The 24279-nt window shown below is 42.8% G+C and overlaps 2 protein-coding genes across 2 annotated transcripts in view; one reads left to right on the forward strand and one right to left on the reverse strand.

Annotated features, from left to right (window-relative positions):
* Positions 1–83: 83 nt before the first annotated feature.
* On the forward strand, positions 84–8967 carry LOC116788035 (retinol dehydrogenase 12-like). The gene is given in 8 exon segments (XM_032690314.1): positions 84–642; positions 1366–1484; positions 2284–2439; positions 2743–2847; positions 3290–3296; positions 3298–3497; positions 5337–5526; positions 7432–8967. Coding segments are annotated over 8 exon segments (954 nt in total). The 5' UTR covers positions 84–568; the 3' UTR covers positions 7535–8967.
* A 763-nt stretch (positions 8968–9730) lies between these two features.
* Positions 9731–24279, reverse strand: part of ZFYVE26 (zinc finger FYVE-type containing 26) — a 48181-nt gene continuing 33632 nt past the window's right edge. The window contains 19 exon segments of the mRNA XM_032690299.1: positions 9731–12133; positions 13146–13190; positions 14019–14201; positions 15496–15555; positions 16109–16133; positions 16135–16183; positions 16186–16246; positions 17072–17141; positions 17143–17193; positions 17195–17224; positions 17226–17269; positions 17564–17684; positions 17686–17753; positions 19169–19305; positions 19308–19383; positions 20205–20414; positions 21549–21696; positions 22319–22539; positions 22623–22744. Coding sequence (XP_032546190.1) covers positions 11924–12133; positions 13146–13190; positions 14019–14201; positions 15496–15555; positions 16109–16133; positions 16135–16183; positions 16186–16246; positions 17072–17141; positions 17143–17193; positions 17195–17224; positions 17226–17269; positions 17564–17684; positions 17686–17753; positions 19169–19305; positions 19308–19383; positions 20205–20414; positions 21549–21696; positions 22319–22539; positions 22623–22744 — 1931 coding nt within the window. The 3' untranslated portion in view covers positions 9731–11923.

Consider the following 24279-nt stretch of genomic DNA (forward strand, 5'->3'; position numbering starts at 1 on the left):
CTGCAGTCCCGGGGGGAGTGCCCGCCCCGCGCGGGGGCGCTCCTGCGCCGCCAACACCGCACCGGGAGCCGGCACCACCCTGCTGCTCCCGGGCCTCGGCCCTGCCCGCGTGGGCATCACTGCTTGCTCTGCGAGGGGGAATAGCAGAAACCTGGGCGGGGGGTGTGAAAAAGGGGTTCCGAGCGCCGCTGCCGACAGCCGCCGCTGCGCTGCCTCTGCAGACACTTCGCGGCTTAGTAATTGCGGAGTGCGAGTATGACTGCGGCTTCAGGATGAACACAGGGACGCGGGTCGGAGCCGTGCTCTGCCCGGGGTAAAGCACAGCGAGCTGCTGCTGTGAAGCCGGCCATCCTCCCGCTGCGCGCGGGTGCTCCCGGCGGGGGCACTCCTGCGGCGGGGAACATCTGGCGCGGCCGGCTTTTTCAGGAGCGCTCCGCGTGCCGCGAAGGGCGTGTCCCGAGGTGTCGTGGGCGTGTCCCGGGCGGGGGGTGCCGGGCGGGGCGGGGCAGGGCGGTGGTGTGGTCTCGGAGTGCCGGTCGCCGGCAGAGCGCGGGTAGCGGCGGTAGCAATGCTCAACTGCTGGGGAGCTGCGCTGGGCGTCGCCGTCTCCGTCCTTCTTTTCGTGGCAGCGCCCTACATCAGGTGCGTCTTACCGAGCGCGGCCTCGACTCTTCGCGCGCGCTCGGCCCCGCGGAGCGGCGGCTGGTGCTGAGGGGCGCGGAGGCGGCGCGCGTCGCGTCTGAGGGCGACCGGGTGTGCCCGCCCGTGTGAGTCTGTGTGCGTGCGTGTGCGTGTGGTGGGAGTGCGAACAGCGGGAATCCCGTTCTCCAGCCCGCGCTGCGCTCAGAAATCATTCAGGCTTCCCCAGCTTCAGTGCTCCGGTGCCACTGACGCGCTCACGGCAGGAGCTGGAATGCTCCGGGGACGGGGCTCAGCTCTGGCAGCCAACCCTCCTCCCCTCCTCGCCCGGCGCTCCCCTGGGTCCGTCCCGGCCCCGCACCGGCGGCGCTCGTGAAAGGGGGGCGGGGCCCGCGTTCTCCTTACGGCGCGGCGGCGCAGCCCATTGGACAAAAGGCCCGGAGCGCGCGGCCGCAGCCAATGGGAGCCGTGGCCCCACTTGACGCACGGTTGGGACCGGGGGGCGGGGCCTGGCTCTTCAAAGCGGGACCTCGGGGCGCGCTCCCGATGCCCCGGTCGCGACACGGCCGTGACCGACCTCCCCGGGTGACGACGCCCATGAACCCCCGGGGCCCTGAGCGCAGCGGTGAGCCCCAGTGTTGGGGCGAACGCCGCGGTTCTGGGCGCTTAGCCCCGGCCCTAGCCCCCTAAGGAGACTGAGGTGACAGGTGCCGTCCCCTCTTGCAGGAGGTATGTCGCTGGACGACGGTTTAAGTCGACAGCAAAGATGGAGGGGAAGGTGGTGATAATCACAGGAGCCAACACAGGCATCGGGAAGGAGACTGCCAGAGACCTCGCACGGAGAGGCAAGTCACAGTTCATCAGCAGGCATCCCTGTGCAGCTGGGGTGGCCGTGCCTGTGTGTCAGTAGTCCCTTTTCTGGACCTAAGAGAGGAGTGCTTCATGCTTACATTGAAGTCAATTTGATTCCAGAGTTATTGGGGATGAGCCCAAGTGTTGGTCTTCCAGAGGCTGTAACTGCTGAGGTGCAAGTCCCCAGTTCCTCAACTGGTTTCATTGCTTGAACTCCAAAAATGTGCCTTGGGTACATGGAAATGTTCTGCACTGCAACTGGTTTGACAGGACTGGGGAAGTTCCTAGTTATCACTGGGTTCTGCTTGTATGAAGCTGGGAAATGCTATAGGTCCGCTGCTGTATGCTTTACTTATTCATCTTTCAAGCTAATTTGTTTTTTTGGGTAACTGGTAAGAAGATTAAACTACCTGTGCACAATCCATTTAGAAATTACGCTGGTATCGAAGTACCTCTATGTGCCCCTGATTTGACATTCTCATTATAGGGACAGATTAACCCTCTCATACCAGTCTTGTGGTACATACTCCTGACCTGGAAGAACCTGGACAGAGGCACTTCAGATGTTTCTTCTTGGCCTGAAAGCATCCTTTGGTTGAATTGTAGCTTACAATATAGTAGGAAAGGCTTTGTCCCTGCCAACTGCTCCCCTGACTGATGCCAGTTCCCTAAAGAAAAAATATATTGTTCGTAATGCTGTGCATAGTCAGCCTGCTTGTTGTAGCCTTGATCATCCAGTGTGCTCCAGTGATCTGTTTCTGTTCTTGTTGTTCTCCCCTCCCCTCCTTGCAGGTGCAAGGGTGATCCTTGCTTGCAGAGACATTGCAAAGGCAGAAGCTGCAGCCAGTGAAATCCGAGCTGAGACAGGGAACCAGCAAGTCATTGTGAAAAAGCTGGACTTGGCTGATACGAAGTCCATCCGGGAGTTTGCTGAGAAATTTCTAGCAGGTACAGTCTCTAGATCATTCTTTTCAGTGAAAGTATTTTACCAAGGACTGCCATCTGCTCTTCTAGCCAATGCTGAATCCCTGCCCTGTGTATCTCTGTATCATGCTGGGTACTGTGGTTCACAGCAGGGGCAGGTCAGAGGCCATGAGCTAGTTTGTGGTAGGAGACTTATGTGATTTTTTTTTTTTTTTTTTTTATGGCGATGTGGCTGCAACTCAGACAGCAAGACATGTTTTGGCTGACTTGTGCTGTCTGTCTTCATTCTCTGTTTCTCTGATTAAGGACGTCTGTTGTTTCTTGCAGAGGAGAAGGAACTCCATATTCTCATTAATAATGCTGGGGTAATGTTATGCCCTTATTCCAAGACTGCTGATGGCTTTGAGATGCATATGGGAGTCAATCATCTTGGTAAGGGCAGTGGAATCATGTTTGTACTCAGTATCGAATCACAGAATAGTTTGGGTTGGAAAGGACCTAAAAGATTGTCACCTTTCAACACCAATATCTGTGGCGAAATTCCAAAGGAAAATCCTGCTTTCAGATTTTCTCATCCTTCCTTTTTGGGGAAGGATGGAAGGCCAGAGTTAGAGTTCTGGAGATGCAATGTGGTGTATTTGCTTATCATGGATCCAGTTTAAGTATCTGTACATGTCACTTGAGACATTTTGAAATGTATGACAGCTCCAACTTTTTGAAGATGAGGAGCAGAACTTGAAGGCCCCAAAAAAGTTTAGCTGTTGATTCCAGGGGGTTTTGTTTTTCCTGGTCTTGAAGTGAGGGCAGCAGTAAGATACAACACATAAGCAAGCAGGGGGACCCTTCAGAGGATGACCCTTCATCTCACCCTTAGGTCATTTCTCTTGACTTTCCTCTGCTGGAGCGTCTGAAGCAGTGTGCCCCAGCCCGCATAGTGAACGTGTCCTCGCTGGCTCATCACGGAGGCCGAATCCGCTTCCATGATCTCCATGGTGAGAAGAGCTACAACCGTGGCCTCGCCTACTGTCACAGCAAATTGGCTAACGTGCTCTTCACCCGGGAGCTGGCGAGGCGGCTGCAAGGCAAGTTCCAGAGCCAAGCGGAGTGTTTTTCTGCTTGGGTTTTTGTGCACTGTGGATGGGGAGAGTGGATTGAAGAGAGGTCTGGAAATCAACTATGCAGAAATTGAATGGTTTGAGGCAGGTGTCACTGAGAGCTTTTTGCAGGAAGAAGGTATCTCCTGTCTGTGGAACCAGGAGACTTAGAACACTAATAGTCTTTACAACAACAGGACAGAAGAGTTTAGTAGCTTGGCACAGTTGAATGTATCTCCTTTTCTTTGGTGCTTGTCAAAAACTAGCTGCATCCACGCAGACAGCTGTGGTATGTGAGTGGAAGCTGAAAACAGAACTACAACTGCAGTCTCCAAATAGAAAAGCTAATGCACACTCAGTTGCCTTAAATGTTGGTGGGTGGTAGAACAAGCATAAGACTAGACCGTACCTCTTAAGTCACAGCATCTGTCACAGTCATGTCATTCACTCATCAACTCAACTAGTATTTATTTACTAAAACAGAAGCAGTGTCTTCCCTAGGAAATTACTATTAGAGTAAATCAAAAGAAACGGCTGTTCTCAAAAGCCTGATGGAAACTGCTGCTGTTTAAGCACTTGGGCCCCCTAGCACTTTGTTTTGCAGAAGGCATGTTGTGACTGCAGTGTTTGGAAGGGAACAAGGGGATGCTCCAGTGTCACAGATGAGTGATTTAGAACGCTTAAAGAATCACCATCAAAGGTATTAGCAAAAGTGGTTTTAACATGATGTCATAAAAGTATGACTTAACAGAGTTCGATGGCAAGGTTCACTCTATTACTCACTGCGTGGAAGGAATTTATTAAGAAAAGTTGAGTTAGAATGATTCACACAGGTCTAGAAACACAAAGGGTAAGGAAGACCCTCCTGTTGAGTCATGAAGTTCAGGTTGGACCCCCTGGCTTTCTAAACTCCTTAGGGAGCCTAGATGCGGCTAGGTCCAGTCTTAGTCTCAGACTTGGACAATGATTTATGTCTAATAGAATTATTTATACAAAGTTTATAGTAATTATTACTGAGTAGCTATATGGATTAGTAATGTTTCCTCAGTATTAATTCAGCATGCCATCAGTCACTTACTGAGGATCTGTTGCAAGCAAGGATCTCTCTGCCTGGGTAAGGAAGGCTTTCTTAGTCTCAGGTAAGGAATCTCTAAACCTTGAGAGGCATCCACGCTCAAGGGGAGACTCACCTGGTGTGCAGTCCAGTTGCAATTTGGGCTCAGCTCCAGATGGGCTCATCCAAAGGTATGCTGTTGTGAAAAGGTCTCTGCCTTGAGGAGCAACCTTGAGAAGTGACTCAACTCAAGGGGAGATTGTTACCATGCAGTCACACTGCCTGGTAGGGAGAGCTCAGAGAAGGCTCACTTTGGCTGTCATATTCATGGAATAAAGTGGTTGGCTTGTAGTCAAACTGTGGGAAAGGTACACGAGACTCATTGTATCCACAACTCTCTTTGTTCCTTGATAATCAGTCTTGGAAAAGCACATGCTACTTGTGTTAACTACATGATGCTCTTCCAAATTCCTGTGCACTGATGCTCACTGTCCTCTTTGTGGGTTTCCTAGAGGAGTTCTTGGCCCAGATAGGGCTCAGGCCTTTACCAAACTACTGCTGGTTTGGTTAAAAGGTCAAGTGTATCCGTGACATTCAGCAAGCAGTAACTACAGAGGACTTCACTTAGCTCTCTCTGTATCCAAGTCTAGACTCCTTCTTTAAGTTACAGAATATCTGCAGGTAGAATTGAGGAGTATATATATATATATCTATCTTTTTAAAGACACTTTGATGCATATAGATTTGTCCTGAACTACTTTATTTTGCCATAGGCACTAAAGTCACAGCAAATGCTCTCCATCCTGGTTCTGTCCGTTCTGAGTTGGTCCGGCATTCATTTGTAATGACTTGGCTGTGGAAGGTATTCTCCTTCTTCTTGAAGACACCTTGGGAAGGAGCTCAGACCACTCTCTACTGTGCAGTAGCTGAGGAACTAGACTCTGTGACAGGACAGTATTTCAGGTGGGTGCAAGCTGAAGAGGTGATACACTGTGGAAAGCTACCTTGTTGGCTGGGCAATATGAGAGTTACTCTCATTCTTCATTAAAAAGGGACTGGATATGAGGCCGTCTGATAAGACTGAGGGTGACAGATGCTAGAACATTACCCCTGCCAGCTCTGTTGCAATTGTGTTAGAAAAAAATCCCTGACCTGTGTAACACTTTACGCAATAGCAGGTCCTTTAGTGCCAGGAATATCAATGTACTCCAAGTACAGGAACGGCTGTCACATGCTCAGAGCTTTAATCTGATGTGAGACTTGGGAAAAATCACTTTTCTGTAGAACTGTTTATTTAATGAGGTCACTTGAGTCAATTCTGGAAAAGACCACTTCGGTTCTCTTTGTAGTTTCACCCCACTGGAGCAGAAGGGGCCTGTGCTCCCAGGTAGCTGTGAGGGCTGATGGAGCTGTAGAGCAGGGGGTGAGATTTTCAGGTCTGGCATGTGACAAAATAACTTGATTCTCCAGCGTGACAGACCCACTAGCTGCAGGGACTCCTGCTGGGATGCTTGTCACTCTATCCTGCAAACGGTCTTGTGTAGCTCCCACTACAAAACCTGTTATTTCTTGGCTACTTTGACTTACTCCAGGACCCTGCACAGTCATGGCTTTTCCCATCGCCAAAGCTAGAGCCTGGAGCAGTTCCAAATCATCATCATCCTAGATTTGAAGACTGCCATTTGAACAGATTCATGCAGATATGTCCTGTCAGCTTCCCACTGCGTGTAGAGCACTGTAACAATCTCATTTTTTGGAAATGAATGTGAAAACTTTTCTGTCTTCCCCTCACCCCCCTCCCATGGATGCCTTTGGAGCCTTTGTGTCTTTGCAGAGCTTTCCTCTTGTGATTCGTGACCAGATTAGTCTCTGTAATGACTTTGCCTGATCTTTATTTGGGAGTTTGTAGTATCTTAATCAGACTTGAACATATAAATAGAGGTCTTAATCTTCCCTGAATGACCGTCCATCCCAGGATAAAAACGTAGGATTTATGTGCTGGAGTACAGAAAACTGATGGATTTTAAACTCAGGAAAAAAGGGAGTTTTGGACTTGGTGGGAAATGAGTAGCTTCAACAGTAATTCACAATTAACATTGGACTAGCCTAAAATCATTTTCACTTTCCGGGCAATAGAGTAAAAAGCACAAGTAGAGACATTAGGAAGGGAATTTGCATGCTACAAGAAGACAGGTAGAGTACACCAGAGTCATTTCAGGAACATCAAAGCCTGTGCACTTGTTCTATAACACTGGGTGAATGGAAACCTTACAAGATCCATTTCCTCTGTGCTCTGAAACTCTCACTTATTGCACAATCTAGCATTACAGATGAGAACACAGGATCTCTATTCCAGACAGAGTGCTGAGAAGAAAGGAGCCACAGTTCAGAGGATAATGGAAAAGGGGATAACCATGCATGGTTATTACTCTGTGATTATTCTTGGGCATATCATGGGATGAATAGGATGGGATAAATAGTTTAGAATGAAGGGCTGTTTGAATGGCTTTTTTGTAGTGTTTGCTAGAAAAGGTGCCCTGAAGAAGCTTGGTTAGCCTTAATAGCCCATTTTAGTGGTATTAATGAGAATGTAAACTAAAGAGATTTCTTTAAGAGTTAAAACAACAGATAAATTAGACTTGTTCATCAGTTCTTGGTGCTGTTGGGAGAGATTCTTCCTTAAAAGCTTTCTCATGGTGCCTTAGCACCAACCCTTGCTCATTTGCTGTGTAGCTTCCCCCTGTTCTTCAACTGGTCTTGAATTAAACTGATAGAAAACAACTCCCTTATCTTAACACAGACATTTCAGTGTGCTAATACAGATGGAGATCTTTGACTTAACAAATTAAAAGAATGTTCCTCTTACAGTGATTGCCAGCCAGCATACGTATCTCCACGTGGCCGGGATGACGAGACAGCAAGGAAGCTCTGGAATGTGAGCTGTGAGCTCCTTGGCATCCAGTGGGAGTGAGCAGTGCAGACCTCTTGTGTACCTGGCTGAATCCAGTGAAGCTTCTCTGGGGAAGAGCACTGCTGAGAGACCTCAGGAGTAGAATGCTGTACTTCAGCTGTCCCAATGATGGCTCTATGGGCACAACCTACTTTGAATTTCTGGAATACTACACTTAAGAATTGAGATTTCTAAGCAATCACTCCCTCTTCCTAGCTGGAGAATTAAAGCACTGATACAGGGAGCAACCTTTGCTTGGTATCTCACACAGCAGCCCAAGGCTCTTGTCCTCTGGCTTTAGAATAGAAAGGGAGGTTGGAGTCTTAGGTTTAGATTGTGAAGAAAAAAAAATTACCTTAAATAAAGTTTGGTTGTGGGTTTTTTCCTAACAGCAGTAGTAAAAAGGTAGGACTCTAAACTTATGATCTAAGGTTATGTTCAGTTCCTACAGTTTGACCTGGCAGAGTGAAAGTACTCTAGGATATTAGATTTTCTGGCAAGTAAATGCAACACAGATGCTCTCAAGCACACAGAAACAGGTGTGGGCCTTTCTGTGCCAAGCAATAGGTAAAGTTTCTAAGAGGAATAATTTTTCTCTCTAAGTAGCTGGACCCTAGCCACTGAGGTATCTTGGCCCTAAGTGCCCACTAATTGCAGTAAGTTCACTGGGGGCTGGGCATATCTTCCGAGAACTCAGGTCTCAATGCAGGTGACTGGGAGGTTAAAAGTTGCAGGAGTGCCAGAATTGTGCATGGCCAAATTATGTTATTAAAGAAATCAACATCTCTCCTGTGAAACACTGAGCAAAAGGTGGTGTAAAAATTGTCACAGTAAACCCCCAGCTGTACTTCAAAGGACTATAGAACCTACAAAAGAGAGCAAGTGAGTAAAAAACATCTGAACTATGTTAAAAAATATTAAACAACTTCAGCTGAGACTTGAGCTTTAAATGACACCAAACTGCTGAGCTAAATAGCTGAAGCAGGAGTTGGGACTATCTTGGTATTATGTTTGAGCCAGCTACAGCACAGGAAAGTAAGACAAATCCTGCCGTTTGTCTGCCCAGCAGTTACTGGCCTTGGCTGGCAGTCTGCCTGAGCAGGACCACACAGCTTGCACTTCCACAGGGCAGCTGGGTCAGTCCACATAGCAATGGGATTGCTCCCTTGGAACTCTAGTGCTACTTTCGTGCAAATTGCTAGAGTCTGATCCATAATTAGAGATTATTTCTGAAAGAGTTAAGCAGTCAGAAACCAAGTGCCACATCTCACTGGATTATCTTCTGCTTCTGAAAAAAAGTCTGGAAATTTTTGGACTTGCATATGAGCCTGCGACTCTAATCAACTGCCAGTTTTGGGAAACAAATGCTAATTTTTTCTGTCTGGATGTTATCTATGCAGATAGTCCTGTGCTACCTCCGAGCAATACTAAATAAAGCTATTTTCCTTTTACAACAGGAGACCGTGTCTTCTTTCAGAAATGTTGAATCAGTTTATTTGGTGTTGCTATTATCTACACCTGCCTTATAATGTAGACAACTCAGTTCAGGTAACATTTCAGAGTCCATTTGTGTTTCTCCCTGTCACTCTACTTTTTTCCCCTCCCTCTTTCCACTTCACCCTGATTAGGAAGCTAAATCCACAACTACAATGTAGCACTAGAATGCTACCTAGCATTGGAGACTAGGCTTGCTTCCTCTGTGTGATTCTCTGATCTTGAAAGTAGTTTTCAGGAGCAAGAGAAACCATTTTTTAAAAAGCAGAAAGTGTCTCTAGCGTGAAATATTTTTGCCCTTGCAGGCCAATGCTCTTTGCAAAGAAGTCTGACTGTAGATTTAACTTAAGACATATTAAATTACACATTTTCATAGAGAGACACCCACTCATTTTGACCTTGAGCAAGTCACTTATACTTCTCAGCTGACCTGTAAAAAAATGAGGGAACTAAAGCTCATTTACTGTGGTCAAAGGAAGCTTGTAAGGAAGAGTTAGATTAACTAGCAAAGCTCTCTGAAGAGGATTACTGAGTACACGTATGAGGCTGAATTAGCTACCTAGCTACTGGGAGGACTTCTAAAGATGTGACGTTCCAACTGATCTAAATGTTGCAGAAAAATTATCCCCCTTCTAATTACTTTGCTAAGCCTAGCCAAAAGCAAAATGCAGATCTAGAAAGAGACCCCCAGCTATGCTGAGATAAAAATTAAACAGGAGATACATTAACAGTCACAATACTTTATTCTCTTTTATCATTGTAAACAAACCTTAATCATTAACAGAGAAGTTCTTTTTAACTGGCAGTAGTCAATCCCTTTTTGCTGACAAAAATTCAACCCCCCTTGATAATTGCACTACTCGTGACACAAGGCAGTTAGTCAGGATCAAAATTCCAGGTTCTGCTGGTATGAGAAAGATCCCTATGATTCTGGGTTAAGAACAACAAATTACAGCAAACACTATATAAAGTGCATCAGGTACAGTGCAAAGAGGTCAGGAAGAAAGGCAGGTACGGAACTGACAGGTCTGCACAGCAAACTCCACTCTCTGTGCTCTGTATAGCTGAAGGAACTCGAGCAGAAAAGGTGTTACAGAAATGCAGATCTGGATACCCACAAGCAGTAAAACCTCCTCCCCATAATTAGAGATTTAAAAATGATTGAAGACAGAGGTAGTGGCACGTTTTAGGATTAGCCTAATGGCTGTAAGCTGATGGAAATAGCTGTAAGCTACGTCAGTCTGGCCAAGGAAACAAAAGCTTTCATTAGTACTGCTCACTAATGAGATAATGTAAATCTGTGGTCAAGGGATTCTGAAAGCTCCATGTGGTCATTTCTGACTGCTTTACTCAGACATTTCTAGCTCTGCTCTAGTGAGCAGAGTGCCTCCAAAGAGAGGTGTTTGTGTCAGTGGGGCACTGCTCTTGAAACCCTGAAGATGGACCGAATCCTTTCCAACACCATGGAAGTCTGTTCTTTCATTACAGTGAGTTTGGGGTTAGTGCAAAACTCTTACTTGACAGTCTCAATTATTTTATGTAATAAAACTATTTACAATTCAGTTACACTTCAGAAAACCTGTCATTTCTTTTGAAGTAAACAACTTTTTAACAAAAAAGTGAATTAGTTTTCCTACTTCTGCTGAAATACATGTAAACAGTAAACACAAACTGTCGTGGAACGCCACATTTTGTTCTGGTTTTCTTTTTTTTGAAGGTCATACTACTGTCTACCCCACTTCTGCCAATTTTTTACGTCCCAATCACAGTTGCAAGGAAGCAGCTGCTTTTTTCAGCATCCCTCATTACACAGCCACTACACGAAGACTGCTGCTTTTTTCATAAAACTGATTAACCTAACACTTCCAGAGCAAAGCCTGTCTATACAGTAGGTCCAGTTTGGTGTTCTATCGTACTTAACGGGGACAGATGATCCTGGTAATAAATAAATCCCTGTGTGACAGGGATAGAAGATCACCTGTTGAATTTTGCCACAGCTTGCTTTATCAAATATTCTCTGCTATACCTGATGAAAAACTGTGGAAGTTTACTGTCAACTACTCAGTCATAAAGCTGCATGACAACAATTTTTTGGGTTTTGCCATAGCAAAGAAAGAGGTACGTGATTTTTCAGATATTTTAAAGGCTTATTTTCCCTTTGTACTCCCCTTACAGCATATGCCCTTTATAGCTTCATTCATCTAGTGAGGGCTGAAGTGCCATATATATGGCAAACATCACACAGTGTGACTGGTAAGTACAAAACCTGCTATAAAGAATCAGTTCCTACCTTTTCAAACAAACTAGAAACTGGGTACATTGTACTAGTGGAGGGAATAAAAAAAAAAAAGTAGCAATGGTTTATATAGAGGCTTAAAAAAAAATCTCTGAATTTTAGTCTTTGTAACCGAAGATCTCTCCAATCTTGAAAAATTTTACAGGAAACCCATAATCAGAAAGTTTATCCTCTAGGCTACACTGAGTTGATAAAATTTTTCTGTCCTCTCTACATGTTTTCTGGATTAAAAATAAAGCCCATATTATTAAATTCAGTGCTTTTCAAAAAATATCAAACCCCCCAAAAATTAAAAACTAACAAAAAACAAAAGCCAAAATCAGAAACAGAAAGAGAAGTGCTCTCTCCATACACCTAAATCCTTGCTTGTTCAGTTTGCAACTGCCTCCCCCACCTCTGTCAGAAAAAGAGCCAAAAACACCCTGAGGTAGTGACTGTGTCAAAATACAGGACTGGCACTTGTAATTTAGTTCCCTCCCCACCAAAGGCACATTAGCAGCATCCATTTCCCACCAACATGAGTCAAGAGACTTCCATTTTACCAAGAAGTACTGAACCAGACACCTCTGAGCTGTCTTGAAGCCTTCTCCTCCTGTATGATGGTGAATGTCAATTACTTATTACTTCCTGGTGCCCTGGGCAAGCCGATTTTTCACCTTGGGCTGGTGCACGGAGAGCCACTGGGCACAGATGGCCTTCACAACGTCGTCGCCGCTGCTCTCGGCCAGCTGCCGCACGTGCTGCACCAGCTGCACCGCTCTGGCCTTCTCCTGCCTCACCGAGACCAGATAGGCAGAGCGCAGCTTGTTACACATCACGTAGGCCTGGATCTGAAGCAGAAGAGGCAATCAGACCTTGGTTAGAAATCTGTAGTAAAGTAACTGGACAAGCCTAAGCGAGGGATTCATGGGAAATACCCAGTTCAGAAGTCTGTATTACAAGGTGGTGGTAGTACCATATTACCGAACAGAGCATGGCATGAAGCAAATCCCAATGAAAAAGGCAGACAGACAGCTGTATGTTATTACGTTTGTGTCTTGTAGAAATTCCTGTATTGTAAGACCTTGAAAATAGCATCACAAATCCCATGTTGTGCATTAATTTACCATATCCTCATAGCAAGGAGTCTAAACCTGTCATTTTCTTCCATTGCTGTTTCTAGAACAGCTCCCATCTTCCAGTGATAGATCTTACAGAAAGGCACAATTAAAAGCCCATTTGTAGCAGGACAGAGGACAGTCACAAATCTTAAGATTTCATTCCCAGCTATGCCACTCAGGATCTACAAGAATCCACAAACGCTGAGCCACAGCCACTTCTATAAACATGTATCTATAGTTCACATATTTATGTGTGACTTCAGTGGCTTGGCTGGCAGCTATGAAAGCTAGCAAAGAAACAAAGTAGTTCAGGCCTCACTTCCTCTAAGAGAAAAATAAAAATCAGAATTGGAGAAGTTTTACCATCTAACTCTTGATCACCATAAAACAGTATAATCCTGAAACAGTAACCTGAAATGGTCATCATTAGCTGTCTGCCGTTACTAGAAACTTGCATACACCTATGTGAAAAGTTGAGTAACAAAACCAAAAAACCCACCAATGTGCCCCCCTGAAATACTTTTCCTCTCACTACAGCAAATGCCTAGCTCTCACTCTGAGTCACAAACACCAGGGCCTTCAGGAATTCACTATGATCTCTACAATCTAGGAAGTAGCCTTCAAAAATGTGGCTTTCATGAAGATGAGAAAGAAGATCATGAAAGAGAACCCACAGGCTGCAGATCAAGACTTGGCTGTTCAGCTCTTGCTAAAAGAGTTCCTCTACTGTACTTTTACTTACCTTGTTTTCATCACTGTCCATATCCTGAATCAGATTATCGAGATCCTGTATCCAAAGAAGGGAAAAGGTGTTCACATTTAAAGTGACAATAGTCTGCAAATCTCTACCCCATCAGAGATCAAATCCCTGTGAACAGAAAGGGCTGCTGAGATCACAGCAGGTGGTTACACTGTCCCAACTGCAAAGGCTGCAGATGTAGAAAATACAAAAAAATAAAAATTCCAATTCTTCCCTCTACCACAGCTTCTCCTGCCTTCCATGTCTATGGGGTATCTCTAGAGAATGCTGAGCCTAGGAGTCCCCCAGGGACATGGCTCATGTTACATGAAATGAATTTGTAGGTTCTCTGCACCCCAGCAGGAGTTGGGCCCCATGGCCCACCCTGATCCAAAGCGTGGATTGTGTCCCCTAACCTGATTAATAGAACAGCAGAGTGCAGCACTTTCCTTCACTGTGATGGGAAAAAAAACTGTGGTAGGCAAAGGGAATCATAAAATTGTCTCCTATGGAGGCAGAAGGTTTCTGCCTCAACACATTCTCTGTGTTAGCCAGGGAAGCTTCATTGAAGGGGACACCTCCCACTCCAAACAGCAGCATTTGGCAGGATGTTGTGAAGCAAAGGTTTTCTCCCTACCATGGGTATTCACTTGGGAAGTGCAGGGTAGGAGCACGATACAGCTACTTCTTGTTTCCTCTCGGAGTACCTTGTATAAGGCAAACCACGCACTCCCATCTTTAAGCTATGCACAAAGTACGGAGCCAGAAGATCTGAAAAACTCACTAGAAGAGCAGCACAGGCACCAGATTTCCCTGAAGGCAGTATTGTATATACCCATTTTACTTCAAAAGGGACACAATCCAGAATGGAATTACCTCAGCGGGAATGTTCTTGAACTCATTTAGACAGTTCAGGATAATGTTATCCCCATCATTTTTTGCTGCCACTCCAGACTCATTGACACACTTCAGGAGCTGCCGGATCTCACTGTACTTCTGCTGCTTCACCAGCTGCTTGGCCACTTTGCTGTACACTTCTGTAGCCTCCAGCTGGAAGTCCTAGAGGTAGTTGGAATATTGGAGCAACATGTTTAATGTTTCATGTTCTCAGCAGGTTTTCTCACAGAGAGTCTATACAACTGAGACAATCTCTCCTAAAGACAAAATAGCACACCATGCTCCAAAAAGTCAAAGCTGTTTTGGGAGCCTCTGGTCTTCCAGTCACTAACGCTCAGGGTTGGCTGAAAGGTTTTCTATAACCAGGCTGGTAAAAATCAATTTTGCTTAAGAACAAGAGCACTGTTAACACTTCCTTTTCAGGGTGGAAAAAAATCAGTTTTATTTCTTCTGGCAAAAGATCTTTCCTAGGTCCCTACCCACCTCTCCCTCATTTAGTATGCTCCCACTACATTTCTCCAGCCACTGACCAGCAGTCACCCTTTGTGTACTCCAAGAAACAGGAGGCAACTGACCATTGTACATATGAACTGACCAGCTCCCATATGAAGGAAGAGATGATAAAAATTGCAGACAGGTCCTGCCATGATTAAGGCAAGAAAAAAAGGATGGAAACAGAAGCTATGCCGGGCAGCTAGATTTGCCGCTCCGTTTTTACTGGGGAGTAGTGACTGCTGCTGCTAAGAAGTGCTATTTTTCTAAGGCTCTTCATCTCGCTACAAACAGGTGTTCTGCCTTGTACATTGTGACCTGAAAGAAGGAGTAGGGCCTGCCACATCCATAAATACTCTTTCCGTGTGCCACCTCTGTCCAAAAGTGGCCCTCCTCTACCATCTTACCATATGGATAAAAACACTCTGAAGACTTAGGAGGCTCATGAGCTATGCTGACTGATAAGTACCTCAACTTCTACCCAGACATGAGGAAAGAGAGGTCCCCAGAGAGTTTCCAGTTAATCTGCTTTGCTGTCTCAAATCAGGACAATAGTACAGGGATAGCCCTGGCCTTATGTACTCATTGTGTCTTTGCATGGCTCTCATGAACTGCAGAGAGCTACTATGTCAGAGCTCCCCACACACATCTATGACTGTGGTTTGCCAGCGTTAAGGCACTGAACAAGGTGCACAGCAAAGGAAAAGCTGTACTTAATTCCTTTGTAGGACCCAATTAGTTTGGACACATCTTACTGAAGCAGCATCTTAATCTCCTTACCAAGTTTCCTCCAAATACATGGACATATAAAACTTGGACTTGTGACTTTTCTTCACAAGAAGTTTTTCATGTTGGGGTTTAAAATACATTTTGGGAAAAAAAAAAAAAGGGCTTTTGTTTAAACAATTGCTACTTGCAGGAGTTACTTTGTAATAAAAGCTTGTTATATCAAGCTTTTCCATACCTGGAGAACTCTAAATGCAATCCCAAACCCCTCCTCAATGTTTTTGCCTTCCAATATGACCTGCAAAGAGAGCACAGACAAGTCTGGGGATGCACATGCCTTTTCCATTACATACAGTTAAATAATATAATGCAAATTCAGATTTTGCCCAGAGGTCAAAAGACATGCATTACTTCAACGGAAACAGCACCATCCCAACAAGTACAGCAAATATAGGGTCTATTGTCACACACACTGATTGATGATTCCCTGTGGGGATATTAGGCACTTAGAGATGGAGATGAGCTGAAGTTAAGAATGGTTAGAATAGCAGCGTATTTGCCTTGCTTCAGAACACAATAGGATGCATAGTCAAAAGGCATATTACTAGTTGTATTTGGGATCCTCGCCTCTGAAAACTGGAATTTTGAGGAGGGATGCAGCCAAGTTCTCATGTTCTCTGCTACTTTGAGGAAAATCATGAACTTTTCATAAATGATGGGTTGCATGCATGCATAAGTAACCTGCCCATGAAAACACAACTGGCTGCCCCAGCCATCAAATGCTTCAACCCTCATATCAAGTTAGTATTGTTGATGGAAAATAGAGCTGTCTTTAAAATAGCAGTAAGTACCTTGCAAGCAACATCCATTTCATGTATTGTTTCCAAAGAGTGTGGGCAAGGAGGAACCTGTCATTTGAGATGTTCTGAGCTCTCACACTGATGCAGGAATTTTGTTACTTCCATCTGCAGATCAACTGTATTGATGTCCTAGAGAGTGAGAAAATTCTGACTTATTTGCAATAGAGAAAGCGTCAACTATTATTTATGTGAACTCACTATTTTTCAAGAAATTTCAAAAGAAGATACAAAGAATTATTTTAGTTATTTTTGACTTTGTCTTTTGTGCAGCCAAGTCTGCAGCAATGAGATTGCCTTTCAGATCTGGTGTCTTAACACGCATGACAAGCTGAGTTAAGCAATTGTTCACATTATTTCAAAGAAGTGAGCCAGAGAACTGGATTCCAAATAATATCCACACCCCTTTTTCATTTCACACTTCCCCACAAGTTTGTGTTTAGCCTAAAAAAGAAAGAAAAAAGCCCTAAGGAAACCAAGATATAAAACCCAAGTACATGAGAGATTTGGCTAAATTTACACTTTGATTTTTGAATACAGGATTCTATTATCTCTAGCACCTATAACTTCTGCATAGTTGAATGTTGTGAGTTAACTCCAGTAGACACCGAAGCCCATAAGCTGCTTGCTTTTTGGAGAGGAAAGGAAGAGAAAAAGAAAAAAACTTGTAGATTAATGTATAATTGTCTATGCACTGTAGGGTTTTGGTTTTTTAATTAAAGGAAGATAATCTGATACACAAACATATTTTTAGTAGAAACAATCAACAACCTCCTGGGTTGGGTTGTTGGGGAAAAAGTGATGGGAATCCTATACTTATAACTACAAAAAGTCAGATTTGGGGCAGGCACAACCAGCACACGTTAGCTAAAGCCAACTTAAATGCAACCAATAAAAAAAAAGAGTCTAAACCTGAATTTCCCCTCTCCTACAACTCAACTTTTTGCTTATAGATACCTCGACACAATCTGTAGCAGACATTTTCTTCCGAAAAGTGAATGCCATTTTTTTCCTTCCTGAACTCTTGAGACCTCCTGCAGGTAGACTTGAGGTGGTCCTTGATCTTTAGAAGCCACGTCTGTTTCCCCCAGTTCAGTGTAAGACTTTGCTCAGAGTGAAAAATCTAATGCAGGTCATGGCAGCACGGACATGATCCTAGAAGAAATGTACTGCAGATCAGATGGACCAAAGTAATCATTGTCTGTACTAAAGCGCTCACACAAAGCAGGTAATGCTCTGTTTCTTTAAGCACAGTTAAGTTACTGCAATGTGTCAGATCTATGACACAAAAGCAGGTCAGCTTCAGTGAGGCTCAGCCTTCTATCTGTTTTTTTAGGACTCTAAAGTACCAAAATATACTTGTCCAACACAGAGATTACACCAAAGTAATGGCCCAAAGTCTGACAGCATTCAATTTCACTGAAAAAGATGGCACTGTCCCTCACTTACCTTCATGAACTGTTGCAGCTCATACAGGATATGGTAATAGTTCTTCTTTGCAAGTGTTTGCAGGCTGCAATCAAGTAAACCCCCAGCTCTCAATCCTGGATCAATGGTTTCCAGCAGTTCTCAGCATATGCAGTTTTCCACTTTCATAACTTGGAATGAATCCCTTCAATAAACACTTCTGATGGGATTCCTACACAAACAAAGGCTAGCTTGAAGTGTAGCCCTGTAGCTTATTTCCCTATGTAACATAAAGGAGTATTAATGACAGAGATCATAAAATTAATAACTAATTATATTGAAAGGAGTCTCTCAAGGTCATTTTGTTCAAAACACCACTCAAAGAATGACTTCCAAGTTAGGTCAATGTTCTTGGACCCGTCCAGTAAGTTCGAGTATGACAAAGTAGGGTGATTCAACAGCCTTTGCATCCCAGTTCCCATGCCTAAATACACGCACCGAAAAAAACCTCAAAACTTTCTTTAATCCAGTTGGAACTTCCTTGCTTCAGACGTGTCCACTGTCTCTTACCCTTTTACTGGACGCGTGTGAATAAGCATGGCTCTATTTTCCCTCTAATCACCCACTTGGTAGCGAAAACAGCACACAGATCTCCTCTTGCCTCCTCTTCTTCCCCACGGAGAACCTGGCTCTATCACTCTCTTACATCATGTGCTTCAGGCCCCCAGCCTTGGTGGCCTTCCACTGGACTTGCTCCACGTTGACAGTGTCTGTTTTGTACTTCAGAACCCACGACTGGCACAGTAGTCCAAGATGAAACCCCACAAGTAGTGACTGAGGGGGTATTTAGTTCCTTGTTCTTGACTTTGGTCTCGCAAATGCAGCCTCACATGCGCTTCTTTCCATAGTAACATTAATATGTGTCAACATGGCCTGTATATATGTTTTAAAGACTTGATATGAAATTTTTTTGATTTTTTTGTTTTAAATCTCAGAATAAGATACCGTATACAATAAAATGTTTCCAACCAATGCAAAATGTTTCATCAGAAGCTCAGTACCTTACAGCTTCAGGGTAACAAACTCTGCTCTCTAGTTTGCATGTCACTACCAGTTTCCTTGCCCAAAACTTACCCATCAAATTGTATGTCTACAGAATTTTCTAAGTTTACTACTTAACCAGTGAAATTATGTCACCCATTGCAAAATAGGCAATTTTTTTAAAAACAAGTTCAAACTGGACTTATTAAAGGACATATTTAAAAGGTGAATTTTCCATGTTCTCTGAACTACATGACAACAGCCCCATGTTTTCAGCTTTTTAGAAAAAAAAAAGACAAGTGCTGTTGATGCAGAATCTATGAAAAAAAAAAGAAGCAGAGTTTTCTCAAAAGTCCCGACAAAAAACCAAAAAAAAAAAAAAAAATCTCCCTCTAGAACTCCTGTTTCAACACAATGTGGAAAGAGATTAAACACAAGATATAAAGTTGTTTTTTCATGTGACTGAACTGTCAGTCACCGATAGTTTGTATAACAACATTCAGGACCTCAGAAAACTCCTGTACAGAAAACTACCCAGAACACTACATGATGCTCATTACCATTCTTCAATTTTCAGTTTCAGTGATGGTAAATTAAATTACTCACCTTATTTAACAAATGAAGCAGTGCTTCTCTCATACAGTCATGCCTCATATAAAAGCTTATTATCGCCAGATTAGTGCCATAACTATGTAAATAGAACAAGCACTCCTGATAGTAGCTGTTGTGTTGAATCTTCCCTCACACATCATCTCCAGAGACAGACTTCTTGTTCTCAGTGTTGCTTCAAGTTCCCTCAATGTGGCAAAGTAATCATCATCCTGCCATTAACACAGAGAATCAATGACAAGTGGTAAGAGGAAAATTTTCTTCTCAGTTAGGTCTTGTTACTCAGCCCTAAAGCATTTCTGTTATTGTTGTTTTTAAAATATGTATCATTTTAGAGCGATGAGAATCCAGTAATGCTTTTCATAAACACTACATTGGAACCCTGCTATCAACAGAGGTGCTGAATGTTGCTGTAGCCAGCATGGCTGTTTCCAAGGACAAGCAGAAGGCTTATTTAAACACAATTCCACTGCCTACAGCTACTTAATAGCCTAGTTCAAACTGGCTTTTTCATTCTCCTAAAATATGTACTACTAAGTGGTCTTTAATCATTATGATTCTGCAGTTATTTAGACCCTAAAAGTAATTTTTTGGTCCCTAATCCGGACTTCCAGAGCTAATTCCAAACCATGTAATTGTGTTTTTTCGTGAAAAAAGAAGAGTGGACAGCACTTGAAATTCTCCTTTGGATTCCTGCAAAGTTATCAGAGTTTCAGTAGAAAAACTGCATCATTGTAGAATCACAATATGTTGCAGAGATTGAGTGCAGCTTCCTCAAACTGTAGTAATAACATGTTAAGCAGTACAGCTTCTTTCCCCTCCACAAAGTATGCCCCAAATTACTATCAAATCCTGTGATGAAACACCTAACAAATTTTTCAAAAATATTCAGTTTGCAATATGCAATCATGACAAAGAAGGAAAAAAAAAACCTTAACACCTGACATTGCAACATGCATTGCTATAAGCTGTGTATTAAAACATCATTACTTGGCTTTGCTATAGCCCTTCAGAGCAGACAGGAGATTCTTACTGCAATGAGTATCGGCTTCACTGTGGCCTCCAGGTACTGTATCACATCCTGGACAAGCCTTGAACCATAGTTCAGCTGGTTTAGGTCCATAGGTGGCTTTAAACATCGGTTAAACTTCTCTCTTGCTGAACTTAAATTTCCAGCTTTAAGGCAAGCCATGCCCCAGGCATGCCATGCTCCACCTGGATCCAATCCAGATTTTGTAGAAACCTAAAATCAAAATAATTTGTTATTGCAAGTGATGTAAAAATGTAATGCAACACAGTCCCAGCACAGAAAATAGGAAAACTGGCTTATCATACAGTCTGTGATTGCGACCTTTCACTTCTTAGAGTGCATTTCCCATTAAAAACAAACAACAACTAAAAAAACACATGAAAAACTCATGCTGATTATTACCATATTACTGACACAAAAGGCCAACTACCAAAACACCCATGATCTCCAAATGTGGAAGTATTTTTTATCGCACAAGTTTAAACTACTGTTTATCTGGGAATTTCAGTTTGTCAGTTAAAACATGACATTTTCACATGTGCTTTTCTAAAGCAGATGATTTTTACAGAGCAGAATTCATCAGGTTTGTGGTTTTAAAAAAAGCAACAGAAGATGCTTCACGAACCACCAGGATATTTTTTATTTCATACAACTTTGCTGATAAAATTTATTCCTGATTTTCTTCAGTAGACCAGCTGCTTTTAAACATGAGCAATTTTTATTCATATAGGTCATCTATTTATTAATATTTTTTATTCATATAGGTCATCTGTTTATTACCCCTTAAAAAATCATAATCCTGTTTGTAGTATCGTAATACTGTACTTAACAAATCGCAGTGCCATCATACAGGATTGTAAAATCCTGGAAGCAGGAGGAAGATAGAATATGATAACCTACACCAGATGAGCTCCGATGCACTGATTTGTCAACATTGCTGATTTCCAAGTAAACACTCAGGAAAGGTGCCTTACTTTTGTCTGATGTGGGATTACAAATCAAATCAAACATACAAGCTTCAGATAAAGTCCTGCCACAAAGGATGTCTCATCCCTTCTACTGGATGCAAAATTCCTCCATTTAATGACTTTCTTGCAGTTAGTCCATTCCAACCTTAACTGTACCAGGAAGCAAGGTACTGCAGCCTGTTCCACAGCAGGATTTTTCCTTCTCAGAAATTTTTTCTCATGTCCAGATAATTATTTCTTCCTTGTCTACAAACTTAATCTCAGTTTGTAACTGTTTAAATATTGTCCATTCACACACCACATCCATCTGAATTCAGGAGGTTGAAAAACAGAAGCCAGTACAGAGGCATTAACACTGACATCCCTCCATTGGCATTACCTCTACAGCTAGTTGATAGTACTCTGCTTCCAGAAGCTGATTTCTTAATCTTGTTACTGCTGCTGGGAGAAGAATCTGATCCAAAGACGGTATAGGACGGTAGGCAGCAGCAACCAAAATATTCAACACATCCACTTTGCTGATGTAGCTAGAGGTTAAACAAATACATACACTTTCACTATTATCATACAGTAAAGAACTTTATGTCAATGACATCTCTTAGAACAGTGGTTCCTAATCACCAGTGTATCAGGTTTCTCTATCCATCATACTATGCCATTCGAACCACTTGGTATTGTTTGGGGTTTTTTTGCCATGTTCAGTGTAACATGCTAATTGCAGACACCATCTCTATCTTGCCAAATCAAAACAGTACATGTGAAATTTATATATTACACCTGCCACCTCAAGTTCTGTAGGACAAAACTTGAAGAAGTGTAAAATATTCATTCATAGGAAGCACAGGTTTAAAATCCTGTATTAAAATATAGATTGAAAGCAGATACACAATATCAGAAGTGAAATATTTACCTTAGCCTCTGTGAATCATTTCTTCCTAGTCAGAGAATTTCCTCAGTAATTAATAAGTGGTCATATTACTTGAACTTCTACTATTTGAACTCTTATATTATTATTACATTATGAACTTCCTGTTTAAAATGTCCACAGTACAAACACAAAACAACCCTCCCACCCTCCACTCCCAGTGAAAAAGGATAACGCTCTCAACAGTATCTCAATGTATCCTAGTGAACACCTGATTAAGTCACCTGTCACAGAGAGCTAGATCCTGGCTCCTTCCAGCTTTTACAAACATCATTTTGGCACTGAAGAGCAATTGTTTCATGACGTCCATAAGGAGACCAGCATCCACCTCAGGATTAGTGAGCCCCTGGGACAACTTGCAGCAGTGTTCTATCAGTTGGTGGCCACACACTATGCTGTCACTGTGCAGGCTAAGGATGGCAATGCACAAGGAAGAGCTGGGAGCCTGACAATTTGAGGAAAGACAGACAAATATAGGTATCGAGGTAGTTCTCCAGGGAACTGCTTATACTGCATTCTCTTTCTCACCTGTTCATAATAAAATTCACTGCGTACAATTTCATTCTCCTCTTCATTCAGGGAAAAAATCCATTCAAGCTCAGTTGCCTTGGGTGTTCGCACCACTGTGGAATATTCATTATTAGAAGTTTCTGCAGCAAAAAAGAAAACACCAGGTAAAATCCTTGTACAAGAAGCAAGAAACCTGGCTAAGGACACATAACACAGAGTATTCCTACACCGTCCTGCAACTGCTGTCTATAATCCTCTCATTGTGTCACTTCCTACCAGCATCATATGTCCAGCACACAGATTACAGAAATATTTCCATTCCTCAGCAGGCTGTCAAATTGTACCTAAACTTATTGTAACCGTTACCAAAACCTGGTTCCAGTAACACATCTTCAAATGATTATCCAACTCTTATCCTACTGGGCATCAAGCACAGGAAACTCCACTCTTTAGCCTTCCCTCAGACAACTCATTAAATATTTCTGAGGAGGCAAGTGGAAATATGAGAGCTGTGGCTTTTGGCTCAAAAGGGAAACAGAAAAACAGGCTAAATTGACTTAAAACTGCTTCTATCTTCTATAATTCAGGTTATTTGAACATACAGTCCAGGAGCTTTAAGCCAAAAGATTGTGAGAAGATGATCTAACTTCTAATGTTAGATTTTCATATAAAACAGTACTGCAGAAAATTGGAGTTTTGACCAAATGATTCAAGACATTTAATTTCTGTGAAAAGTCATTTTCTTTCCTGCAGATTAAGGAAATATCTGTTTTGAAATTCATAACCCAGAATAGCTTCAAATCAAATACTGTCAGTCATCTGAATGTAGGTGAGAATGCACAAGCCCTCTGATGCTTAAGTTTATGACCATGGTTCCAAAAAAACAATGGCCAATCACACAATGCCAAGAAATGGTGAATAACGCCAACTTGCCCTGATCAACTTCCTCTGGGGGAAAAAGAAAAGGAAAAAAAAAGGAAGTCTCAAAATTTACTGACCTAGATTTCACATAACTTTTTAGAGTGTTGAGTAACTCTAAAACTGTAGGGTGAATAAAAATAAACAAACAAGCCCCAAACCAAAAGCCAGCATCCCCCCCACCCATTTTTAAACTGAACAGGAAACTGGATTAACAAAAATAAACCAGGCTTGAAAACATTTGATAAGCCTTCTTCACAATGGCATCAGATAAGTCAGAAAGGCAAAATAAAACTTTCCCTCTTAAATCTGAGGATTTCCACATTGTTCTTATTCACTCTTATTGAACGGATCATATAGGTCCAGTAACGTGTAGAAATGCTGCAAGCTAAAAGAAAGATCTAACCAGAAGCAACAGTTCAAAACCTGCATTTTAGCTGTTTCAGTCTTGAAACAAAGGTAGCAGTAACGCAAACTTCCATTAACAGCAGGGGAAAAAAATGCTCAAATAGCCCATCATACTTAAAAAAGGAACAAGTGAGGAAAAATATTCTCATTTGCTTTGTAGCACACACATGAGTGCAGATTTTGCATCATGTTTCATGTCATTGTTATAACTTCAAATAACTATATCTTGTTCTGACAGAATTTCACATCAGTGTAGGAAAATTTTGCAGAATGACCTCAAACACTAGAACAAGGAAAAAATACAGTAAATACCTTCTGGTATGGCAGAGAAAAAGTCAATTAAATGTTG

Source organism: Chiroxiphia lanceolata, chromosome 6, assembly GCF_009829145.1.
Source record: "Chiroxiphia lanceolata isolate bChiLan1 chromosome 6, bChiLan1.pri, whole genome shotgun sequence".
Lineage (NCBI taxonomy): Eukaryota > Metazoa > Chordata > Aves > Passeriformes > Pipridae > Chiroxiphia > Chiroxiphia lanceolata.